The following is a 12,980-nucleotide window of genomic DNA, read 5'->3' as shown; positions in this document are numbered from 1 at the left end:
TTGTTGTTTGTGAGCAGAGATCACAGGATCATCGTCTAAACACCACCCGTCCGTCATCACATGCAACTCATCCTGCAGATAAATCAAACAGGAACCAGGAAACAGGAACAGGTTCCCCAGGATTCTCTCAGCGCGCATATTCCTAAAGGCCGGACACACTAGGCGATTCAAATCGCTGGCGACACAAATCGCCGTGCAAATCGGCCTAGTGTGTCCACTTCAAATCGCCGCCGATTTAGGGTCGGCTCCGATTTTCGTCGCCCGATTTCATCGCTTAGATCATAACGTTTTGATATTATCGGGACGCACGCCACGTGTACCTGCACAACAACGCACGTACGTCACGCACGCACACATGCACACGCGTGTAGCCTGGCACACGCACACACGCACGCGACGGAACGTGTACCGCTGCACACGCACGCAGGCACGTACGCACGCACGCATGCAAACGCAATGAAACGTGCAGCACGCCATCGTACGCACGCACGCATGCACGCAGGTTAAACGTGCACACGCGCGACGCACGCATCATCACGCAGCGCATGCACGAAGGGGTAAACGTGCACAAGCACCACGGCCGCCACGAACGCCACGCAGGCACGCACGTGCTACGTTCACACCCACGCACGGCAGCGCATGTACGCACGTGTAAGTGCACACGCACGCACACACGAACACGAAACGCAGTGTACGACCAGCGCACGTCACGCACGCACACTCATGACACAGCGCACGTGTAGCGTGCAGACGCACGCACGCACGTCTTTACGTGCACATGCATGCACGCACCACGCAGCATGTACCTGCACACCACACGCAGCACATACACACAACGTGTTACCTGGCACGAGATCGCAGCACACAGCACGCACGAACGTGATACCTGCACACGCAGCGCAGGGCGGACGCGTACGCACCGCATGCAGCGCAGATAAACGTGCACGGCAGCGTACGCACGCACGACAGGTAAACGTCACACGCACGGCATCCGCACGCACACACGTATGGCATGCAAGGTTAAACGTGCGCACGCACGCACGACACGCACGCACACAACGCATGTAGATATAAGGTAGACGAATCTACCCGTAATGTATCAGTTTGTTACGCGTGAGTGTCTGTTTGCAATACACCTTGCTAGGTGCCTAGATGAATGCAGGTAAATAACAGACAATACGAATTGTAATGTACCGTACTATGGAATATATTTTAATTAGTTTACTGACGGTTATACTACAGTACATCCGCGCCATATACATGGCGAAATGCGTACAGTAATAGCGTACAGCGAAGGTAGCCTCACATCCAACTTACGAGGTGTATGACGCTCATGCTACGCTGTTCTGCAACTACTAATATCGTATAGGTCTATCGTTTTTGTGTGACAACTAGGGCTCTCTTTTACCGTCTCTGGCGCCGCAGCACGCGGTTATATATATCGCGGATAGGTAGCCACGCTCCTATTGATCTCTCCACAGCCCTGCTACATGCGCTGTCTATAATTTGCCCTATTCCGCCGGTCCTCGCCTATCCGTTACGACTATGCCCACAGCTGTTTGCTATATGACCAGCCGGCGAACAATGACTGATCTCCGTAGCTAGACTCATACACTATTAGTTCTTCGACTGTAATACATTGCGCGGACGGGTGCTAAGTGCACACGCGACGCAACGGGACGGCCACGAACGCACGAGTACGTACACACGTTCACGCACGCATGACAGCCGCACGGTTTACTTGCACACGCACGCCACGCACGGCACGCGCGCACGTGTACGTACACACCACGCTACGTGTACGTGCCAGCACAGCACACATGCACGCAAGGGGAGCGTGTACGCACGCACGCACACGTTTACATTACACACGAACGCACCTAGCATAAATGCACGCCAGGTTACTGTGCACACGCCACGCACGCACGCACGCACGTCTACGTGCAGCGGCATGCACGACTTATTGACCGGGCGATTAATCGCCCGAATTTAATCGCCTAGTGTGTCGCAGCTCGGCGACTCGCCGCGATAGAAGTTCGGGCGGTTTAGTCGCCCGATGTAGTCGCCACATTTATCGCCTAGTGCAACGTGGTGGGCAAAGCATTTTCAAAAGCGAGGGCCGCATGATGGGGCATGACAAAGTCAAAGGCGCGCACCTTTAGAATCGGGGCGGTGCGCCTCGTAAAGATAACACGTGACGTTTCGCCTCAGAGGCGCCATCTTCTGGCCATAATTTGTCGCTGAACATGGCGTTGCAGAGTGAACGCAGAGACATAGAAACACTAATCTATATGACACTGAAAAGTCAGGGCTTCGTTCAAGCGAACACATGTTGACTTTCACTCAAAAAATTTATTGATTTAAAAATAAAAAATTTATTTTTGGTTTGTATTTTACTTGTTTTATTTTTTTTATTTGCTGCAGGCTTCCGGCGGGCCGCAGTTTGGCCACTGCCTGGCCCTCAGTGCCGGATTTAACCAATTAAGCAGACTAAGCACGTGCTTAGGTGCACCCAGGGCCAAGGGGCACCACAAGTGGGAAAAAGGGTGAAAAGAAAAAAAAACAAATAAAGATTTGTAGCTTCCGCAAGGTGTACCACAGGGACCCCACAACATACAATACAATACAAGAGGCCCCTCTAATGCCACAACCAAGGTGCTAATTCCAATTATTAGAAGAGTGAAAGGTACTCCAAGACTTTGTGCAGACACTCATTGTATGGCTTATCCCAGATGACATGAAAGCAACACTTTGGTCTACCAGAGCTTCAGCGAGTTCCATTTCATATGTTCTTCATAAGTTTAAAACAAACCAAAGAAAAATATTTCAACTCACATCGAACTTTACACACACAATTACAGAAGAACAAACTACGAGATGTGACCTTTCCAAAATGTTTGAATTGGCCTTAAGAATAGTTTTTAAAATTAATGGTCACCAACTTGCCCACAACAGAAGAGTTTCTTTCTCACAAGCTAAAACAGGTGTAAAAAAAAAACAAATAGATTTGAGCTCGTAGTCAGAGTGTACATGCATGTACGGCTCTAAAATTGCCTCAATGGTATACCTCTCCGCCATGCTACTTTTTAAAATATTTCTGGGGGACGGACCCCCATACCCCCCGCCTGTTTTATCACCACCGCTCCTTGAAATCCTACATAAATTTTCGTTACTTGCTTGCAAGCCTGCAATTGTATATTTTGGTCAGACAGGTCAACAAAACTAAAATGGACGGGGGGGTGGGCGGCGGACAGTGTGGAAAGGGAGGGGGCACAAGATTGGTCAGTGTTTAGGGCACCAGTGAGCCTTAATCCGCCCGCTGCCTGCTGTGTGTCCGGCCCTTTAACGCGTGCCTCTCTCTAGCTCTCTCTGTGTCTCTGCACACCGCAGGCACTTTGGAGCCGTTTTCGATAAGAAATGATGGTAAAAGTAACATGAAATATATTTACTACCAAAGTCAATGTTTCTCTATTAGTAGTAGTAATTTCCTGTAAATGCAGTTCAGATGCTCCACTGTGCAACATGTGTTCACAATCTCACCGCCACGCAAGCCACTGTGCTCAAACAGATTTCTCATTCACGTGGAATTATTAGTCGATAACGAATACATAAACACTGAGGCTTTGGTAGTGAATACAGCCTTTTTATATTTACCATCATTTTATTATTGAACGGTTCCAAGTGCCTTAGCAGGGCCGTAGGCTGAGCAAATTCTTAGGGGGGGGGGCAGTGGCGTGATTCAAGGATTTCAAGGGAGGTGAGAAACAGGTGGGGTCCTGGGGGGTCTGGGGGCTGGGGGGCCTCCACCGAAAAATGTATGGAAAAATGTAGATGCAGGAGATGGTATTTGAGGCAAAACTTTTTTGAGTAGCATGTACAGCTTTTCATTCTGACTAGGAAATTATCTTTTAGTAGAACAATTTCTTTTTTAATTTTGCTCCAAAATTCTAGGGGGGGGCGCAGCTGCCCGGCCCCTTGCCCCCGCAGGCTACGGCTCTGGCCTATGCTGCTCCCGCCTCACCTTGAAAATTTCAACAGCAGTACATATCATACTGTGTATGCTAGCGGACGGGTAGATGACTGTGTCTACCGATCACAAGGTCAATCCTATAGCCCTAGAAGCTGAAATACCACGCTCATAGGTCCACGAGTCCATAGTGCCCCGCGCAGACGCGCCACACACTGATGCAGGGTATCTGATGCCCAGATATCGAAAATAGGCCGTTGGAGAGCTCGACAGGCGACGAGGCCGCGTCCGCTGACAGATTATCATGGAGCTGTAACAAAAATGCAGCGTCGGGCGTTAGCAAGTTTGTTGGATGTTCAGTGACGTTGGCAGTGTTGCAGCAGTGTTCACGTGCGGTGGAGTGTAATTGAGCACGCAGGGATGTCAGACAGCGAGACTAATATACTCCATGTCATCGCACGTAGAGCACACTACCTGGCAGTGACTTCATCCTTCATAGCACGCGCATATGATACCGCAGGGCGGATTAGACACCCAGCAATGTAGACAGCTGACGGACACACGGCACACACAGCACACGACGCACCACACACACAGGTAGTTCCGCCCGCAGCATCCAACCATGGCGCGGCGCTTGTTAACGCACTCATCGTCTGCGCGGTGGACGCTTGCTAGCGCCTGCAGACGCAGACGCCGACGCCGCGCGCGTGCTCATGGTGCCGATGCTGGGCGGACGGCCGACCAGCCACCGACTGGCCGATGGCAACCAATCGACGCACGGTTCTTCCGCTCCGCGGCCGGACACAACGTCACGTGGCTGCTCGCAGAGGAGCATCCAGCGACGGCGACGCCGATCACGGGTCGTGTACTACCGCAGCCGCGGGCCGCACTAACGCGCCCGTGCCACGGCACCGACAGCCTTGTCAACCCCCTTCTGGGGCTCGTCGGTGTCTCTTCCATGTCAAATCCGGGTACCGTGCGGAGCGCGCTGCTCGCTCGCGTGAGCGTCATGCAGGGAAATGCCGAGCTTGCGCAGGACCGACACGACTACGACGTCGTCGTCGTCGAGCCGTGCTGGTGGGAACGCGTGCAACTACGTCGTCGCCGACCACCTCGGCAAGCCGTACGTCGCGTTCAACGGCGCCGGACCGTCGGCGTACCTCATGATGGGCTGGGAGGGCCCGCGCACGCTGTCGTGGATGCCTGCGGCTGTTGGCAGCGCCTCCACGCGCATGAGCTTCACGGAGAGGCTCAGCAACACGATCGGTTTCACGGCGATGTCTGGTGAGTCGACACCATAGATATCACCGAGACAATCATCGTTCCAATATGGCGGCAGGGAAATCCGATCTGACACGATGACGTCAGCCTCATCTAGTCGTTATATGATATTAGGCAGTGCGATAATAGAGATCATAGATCATAGATCATAGAGATCAATGATCTCTATTATTCACTCCTGATATCATATAACACTAGATAGGCGTGACGTCATCGTCAGATCGGATTTCCTGCCGCCATATTGGAACGATGATTGTCTCAGTGTTTACTCTAGCACAGTATATTGATGAATAGGCGGTTTGGTCCTTGCATCCTCGTTGTTGTCAATGTTTGTATAGTGTTATATGATATCTATGGTCGACAGCCCGCCTCCACGATCCCACGAACCTCAGGCGGCGGATGGAACACGTTCGTATTGGTTAGCGGGGTCGGGGTCGGGAGAGGGGGTCGGGGAAGGGGGTCAGGAGAGCGGGGTCGGAGAGGGAGGTTGGGGTCGGGGGTTGGGGAGGGGGTCGGGGTTCGGGATGTGTGCCCGGTCTCAGGGTCGGGGTCAGGAAGGGCGTCCGAGGGAGGAGGGGTCGGGTCGGCGTGGGGATGCGGCGAGCTGTGAACCAACCGCAGGTTACCGCCCTCCACACATCCAGCAGGCGTGAGTAGTGACAAATACGTGTACTCTGGCCCTGGAGTGGCTTCTGATTTGGTCGAGACGCACGTGAGGGTGCAGGGAAGCCCTCCGGTAGCGCCGGAAGTGACCCCCATTGGAAGTGACGTCACGTGGTCACGTGACGTGTCTCTCGACCAATCAGAGGCCACTTCCAGGGCCAGAGTACACGTATTGTCGCTACTGAAGTGGTCGCAAGATGTCGCCACTTGTAAAAACATGCGTGATGGTGAATCGAGTGGCACGACAAAGTCACTGCCTCAGTGTGTATCGTTGTGCGGTTCAGTGATGCCTATTCATCATCAGCGCCACCTAGCGAGTGTCAGGAGGGTTCTTGCGCCATCTTATGAGCAGCTCTGACATGGTTACCGCTGCACGACAGGGGACTAGATACAATAATGTAAGTTATGTAACCCAACAAGAGTAGGGTTGGGTTACCCATGGGGTAACCCAGTAGTACCCCAGTGGGTTACCCAACCCTACTCTTGTTGGGTTACATTATTGTATCTAGGCAGGGGACACATGACAAGATGGCACATAAAGATTTTTGCGCATAAAAAAGTCTCCACCCCCACCCTCGCTGGCTCTTTACTCGTTAGCGAGTTTCGTTATACAGAATGTTCTAGCGATTTCTTTTCACCAAGCCGCTTAGCGTGACCTGTCAACATTACAGCAGGAGTGAATAATAGAGATTTATTCTCTATTATTCACTCCTGATTACAGTGTGTTTTTACATGCGCCACTTGCGTGGTGTTCTGTGAAGGTGCCCGCCATTGACCATGTATTGTCTTGTTTTCTGAATTGCCCCCCTTGCCCTTCACTAGCTACCGCCCTGCATACGTTCACAGCTGATACGAATACGAATAGCCCCCTGCCAGCCCTTCTCCTGCATCATAGGGTTATGATAGTAACTAATGCATGCCTGCATGTACCGTTAAAAAAATTCGCGAAATTTACCAGAAGCCGCACGCTCCAGTTTGTTCACTGCCAAGAATCCCTCCCAGTCCCTCTGCCTCGTAGGGCTGTGATTTATTGTCCTTATATGACCACATTGCAGCTATATCCTTATGTATCAGTTGGATAATTCCCCTTAGAATAAACCCCCTGATCATGCTGTAGGGTAGCGATAGTCACTATTGCATGCAGCTGCAAACTTACACTTACAATAAACATTGCAAAGTTACAATCAATACCCCACGTTATTATCTTGTTATTCGGTATTCGAAATCTGGTCAATAATGGCTTTTTCTACCACTGGCAGCCCCTGGTTCCCTTGCCTCATAGCACTGTGTTATAGTCACTACTGCAGTTCGATCAACCCCTGATCATGCTCTAGGGCTGTGATAGTCTCTCCTACTAAAAGTCTAGTGGTGTTACTAATACAGTTAGAATGTTTGCCTTACAATCGATTCTCGTGTTTTCGTACTTCAGCATGAGCAATAAATAACAGTACCTTCACCTCAGGTAGCACTTGTTCCATCTGTCTGACGACATGAAGATACAATAGTCACTAGTGCGGGTTAAATCAACTCCTGCTCACGCATTCGTTCCTCTGCTTAGTCAAACGTCTTACCATTAGTCTTAGCATTAACCTTTTCTCATACACCGTTGACAGTAACATGGTAAAGTTACAAGTTTCCTCATACGCACAGAAGTCCGGTCCATGAGAGAAAAGTTAACTAACGCTAAGACTAATTTTGTTACTGATCACGGGCGCCTGCGTTCCTTGCTCTGCAGTGATGCTGCACTTCACGCTGTACCGCCCCATTGAGACGCTGGCCAAGCAACGCGGCTACCTTCCCTCACGTAGCCTCGAGAACGTCTACCGCTCCGCCAACCTCCACTTCGCTGCCGGCGACTTTGCCTACGACGACCTGATACCAACGATGCCAAACCTCGTCTGCATCGGCGGCATCAACTCCCACCAGGCGGCGCCGCTCGACGGGGCCCTCGAGGCGTTCGCGCGCCGAGCGGGCGACGCCGGCATCGTCGTCATCTCGTTCGGTTCGATGATCACAGTCTTCCACGAGGAGGTGAGTGAGAAGATCGCTCGCGCCATCGACGGACTGCCGTACTACTTCGTCTGGAAGACGGCGGCGCGCGACCGCCGCCTCGTCGGCGACAACGTCCTCGTCGTTGATTGGATGCCGCAGAACGACCTTCTCGGCGATCGGCGCACGCGCGTCTTCGTCAGCCACGGCGGCAACAACGGCATGTGGGACGCCGTCTACCACGGTGTGCCCTGCATCGTGCTCGCGCAGGGAGCGGACGGCCCTGCCGCCGGCCGCAAGGTTGTCGAGCACGGCATGGGCATGTGGCGCGACCTGGTGGCGTGCACGGCCGACGAGCTTCGCGCGATGATCGTCGAGGTTGCCGGCGACGCGAAGTACGCCGAGCGCGCCCGCGGCGTCTCCGCCGCGTACCACGGCAACGCGATGACGGCGGGCGAGCGCGTCGTGTTCTGGACGGAGTACCTCGTGGCAACGGACGGCGCGCGCCATCTCGTGCCCGCAGCCTCCGCCGAGCTCAACTTCTTCCAGTACTACCTGATCGACGTCGCGGCGTTTCTCGTTGCCACGGTTACGGTGTCGGTTGCGGTGTGCTGGTTCGCCGTTTGCCGTCTGTGTAGAGGAGTGTGTGTGTGTGTGTGTGTGTGTGTGTGTGTGTGTGTGTGTGTGTGTGTGTGTGTGTGTGTTCGCTCTCCCGGCATACGTTGTGGTGGTGGTTGCTGCTACAAGGCCAACGTCACAACATCGCAGGTTTCAACGACTGTACGCTGAGTGTATAGCAACCAACACGGCTGTAATTTATTAGGGGTTCTCGTGGCTTATCGTTACCGCAATTAGCAATGAATGTGTAAGATGCGGCTCCCGCATACGAAGGAAATCATGTATTTAAGTCTATGATCGCATTCATCAATAATAACGTGATGACAACTTCAGCTATCACCAGATTCTGCTAGTTCTTGGTTCGATGGACTTGTAAACTTTAAGTTAATTTATTGAATTGGTATGGAATGCTGTACTACGTAGACATGGGAAGAGCGTGTGCCTGATAGCAGATGCTTGATACTGTTCGCAGTACAGTGTGCTTAATGTACATCTATATGAATTATGTGCATTGCTCCATTTTTGTAATAATTGTTGTACATTTGTAAAACAAAAAGGTAATGTTAATACATATCAGCCTTAATCTGTATACATTTACGATTTATTGTCCACTTATTTCACCATTTCATCAAATTTTTTGAGCTAAATGCTTTTATCCCAGTTATGATGATGATGACGATGATGATGGTGATATTAATGATGATGATGATGATGTTGATGCTTATCATCATCATTATTGCCATGTCAGCTGTCATTGTCAGTGTCATCATCATCATCATCATTATCATCATCATCATCATCAGCAGCATCATCATTATCATCATCATCATCATCATCATCATCATCATCATCATCATCATTATCATCATCATCATCATCAGCAGCATCATTCTCATCATCAGCATCGTCATAGTCATGAAGTTAAAACAATATTGCAATAAAAATAAAGTTTATCTCAGTTAGATCCATAATAAGTTATAATTACTTACAACGACGAAATATTCGTCCATCTCTCCGATAGACTTCCTCATCATTGTAAGTAAGTATAACTTATTATGGATCTAACTGAGATAAACTTTATTTTTATGTGAACTATAGAGATCCGATGAAATTATTCAATCACATATTGCAATATATTATATTCAGGTATCTACAAACACAAGTGAATAATAATATCCATATCACCATTTACAATATTTACTCGTAACTGCGTATACATAGTGTTAGGTAACTAACTGGAGACTGTGCAGCTGATGCCATGCAGCAAATCCCAATACATTTCTCCTCCACATGAAATCATGCTCACAGAGCCACACCCTCCTTCCCTCTCCTCGTTAAGCGATGGTCACAGAGCCACACCCTCCTCCCCTCTCCTCGTTAAGCGATGGTCACAGAACCACACCCTCCTCCCCTCTCCTTGTTAAGTGATGCTCACAGAACCACACCCTCCTCCCCTCTCCTTGTTAAGTGATGCTCACAGAGCTCAGGTGTAAGATAACTTTGTAGAACAGAATGTATCACATGTCTCTAGTCTCACACGTGTACAGTCTCCACGTGACTCTAGTACAACCATTCATACAGCTCGCTAATGACACAGATCCAGTGTGCCTGTGCACTATATGTCGCGATGGTAAATTTTGCCGGCCTCGTAAATTTATATCATATTTCCATGCAATAATCATATATAAATGCGAAATATCAAAAAAAGTTGTGTCTTACGTCCGTGAAAGAAACTACATCTCGTACTCACTCTGCTTGTGGAACAATGAAACGCCTATCAGCTTGTGGTCTCAGGACACAATGTCAGGAGTCTATCAATATATCAAATATTGATAGACTCCTGATAATATGAGTAAAACATCACCTCAAATAATCCTATAATATTATAGTAACTAGACAGAGGGCACTCACGAAGAGTGCATACCTCCGCCAGCAGGTAACATGTATGTGTTACGAACTGGCTCGCCGCTCGCTGTTGGCTGCTGCTGACTGACTGGCCTGCTGCTGACTCGACGCGCTAATATCGATCGCGCGAACACACTAACACACGAACACACTACATGAGAGCGATCCTGGGCAGAGGTAATGAGTCACGCATTCATGTTTTCGACCAAGACGTAGATTTTCGTGTGCTCCCGGACATTAATTTTAGACGGTGTAGTAACAGTGATCTCTAGAATAAACCTATAATTCGTTCATCACACACTTGTCATTTGTGTTTACTGTGTGCTATTGATTACTCGTCAACACTCACATCACTGAATCTCCGATAATAACATTGATACTTGCCGCGCGGAACCTGGGGTAGCCATACACACATCGCACGGTACTGCAGCGAACAAGAACTGAAAACGCGCAGGATATCATTTGACGCAAGTGACCGGAGTATCCGTGATCTTGTGTCACTTGATACAGTACGTCGGGGGATTATATTCATCTGACACTGATCACCAAACAATACAACAGAACTTTGCATGAGTGGTCTTCCAAAATACAATTGATGCTACGAAGCAATACTCTTACAATGTATATAGCTACTTACGCAGATAAGGTCTATGTCCCCCAGGGTACTATCGGAGGGTACCCTGGGTACAGTTCAATATATCGGAACGTACCCTGGTACTATCTAATATGCCGTACCGTACCTCGCCTACTCCACTAACTCCCTAACCCTAACCATATCAGATAGTTACCAGGGTACGTTCCGATATATCGAACCGTACCCAGGGTACCCTCCGATAGTACCCTGGGGGACATAGACCCTACGAGCGCTACTTACCGACGCAGGCACCCTGCCGGAACGACATTAGAGGACAGAATGAGCTGTGTATGTTGTAGGAACGGTGTCGCACAGACATCCTCCTACGCAGCTTCAGTGTACCGCTCTTATCCATCACCCTGCAGCGGCAAACACAAGTACTGCCGAGCAAGCCAAGCAAAAATAGTGTGACGTGAAGTGACATCGTGCAGAAACATGCTGACAATTCTCGAAATGAACGTCTTGATGCAGCTGATTTTTCACAGAACTTTATTCAGGAGCATTAATATCGAGCATACACGTTTGATAAGGAGCTTTGATAAATAGTTAAGTCTGTTCAGCGAAAAGCAGCATTTCGGGACATAGAGAAAGGCTGGAAGCCCAAGGAGAGCAGCAAATATTAATTTATCTATCAGTATCCACCAGTCCATCCGTTCATCTGCCCTTCCACTCACCTCTCTAGCTATCTAAGTAAGAAATATCATGGCAGAAGCTCTTAATCAATGAATCTATCCAACATTCCATCCATCCAAGCTAATGGCATTGGTAAAGAGCAGAACACAGAGGGAGAGATGTACAGTAAAACTATAATACATGCAGCACCATCTAGTGAAGGTCGTACACACTACACACATCACCTACCTGAAGAGGCAAAGCGAGTTTGCACTGATGTTGACTAGCAGGGATGGGTCTCGCGCCTCTCTACTGATCCATGAGCGAGCGCATATACAAGAGATAGTGGCGCCCTCACACGCGACAATGCGCTTTGATTTGGTCAACTTTCCAGTTGCCATGTCAAATATGTAGGAGAATATGGTACCCTAAAATTAAAAATTACACTGAAATTAACATTATATGTTATACCCATATATATGTAATCATAACATAGTATATAGTATGTAGTATATAGTATATATAGTCCTCTAGATTAAAACAAAAGGTAATGTAAGTAAACAACATTCACAGGATGCACAGGAATCACAGGATTATCAAAAGCATAATTACTTGTAATGTTATAATGTATAAAATATATAAATAACGTATAATGTTGGGTCATATTTTGCTGATGATTGCAGCAGAACTAGATATAGCACAATACCTTGTCATCACCTGACCAAAGAAGCCGCCCAGTTGGTTCAAATTCCAAGGCCATGACCTTCCCTGTTGCTTTGCTAGAGCCTCCTTTAGCGTATTTTCCCGTTGAAATGTTGAGAACTTGCACAAGCCCTCTGCTGTTGCCCGTCTGATGTTAAACGTCAAGGACATATACACATAAATGGCTTGACACACATAATCCCAAAAATGATGCATTTTAGTATAACAGGTTCTATTTCGATTTTCTAAACATCAGTAAAACATCCAATAGAATTTCCGAGTAAGAACCACAATAGCACTCTGAATATACAGTTCATCTATCACATTGTAACTGGTTTGTTACATCAGCATGTACATTTAACATGATGTAGGATTTAGAATAGAATACTAAGAATATCACAGAGTTGTGTTGAGCCAAAACTAAATAATATTCCAGACCACTCGTACCAATAGTCTGACCCCGATCACGATTCTCACCAATTCTCCTCCAAGTTTTCATACCCCTCATTATGCTACCCATGTCACATACATGCACACACATACTACACATACATGACAGTCTCGAGTTACATCAAACAAAAACAAAAACCTAAAGCAAGGAAAACAATC

At 48.7% G+C, this 12,980-nt stretch overlaps 1 protein-coding gene across 1 annotated transcript in view; it reads right to left on the bottom strand.

Moving 5' to 3' along the window:
- Positions 1-12,980, bottom strand: part of LOC106810674 (WD repeat-containing protein 13-like) — a 24,200-nt gene that overhangs the window by 1,550 nt on the left and 9,670 nt on the right. The window contains exons 8-10 of the mRNA XM_014814103.1: positions 12,376-12,519; positions 11,919-12,097; positions 11,298-11,416 (exon numbers count right to left, since the gene is read on the bottom strand). Of these exons, the coding sequence (XP_014669589.1) occupies positions 11,298-11,416; positions 11,919-12,097; positions 12,376-12,519 (442 nt within the window). The remainder of the gene's footprint in view (positions 1-11,297; positions 11,417-11,918; positions 12,098-12,375; positions 12,520-12,980) is intronic.

This window comes from Priapulus caudatus, unplaced genomic scaffold (genome assembly GCF_000485595.1).
Source record: "Priapulus caudatus unplaced genomic scaffold, Priapulus_caudatus-5.0.1 Scaffold461, whole genome shotgun sequence".
Classification (NCBI taxonomy): domain Eukaryota; kingdom Metazoa; phylum Priapulida; class Priapulimorpha; order Priapulimorphida; family Priapulidae; genus Priapulus; species Priapulus caudatus.
Note: the sequence above shows the minus strand (reverse complement) of the source record. Positions and strands in the feature narration are given on the sequence as shown.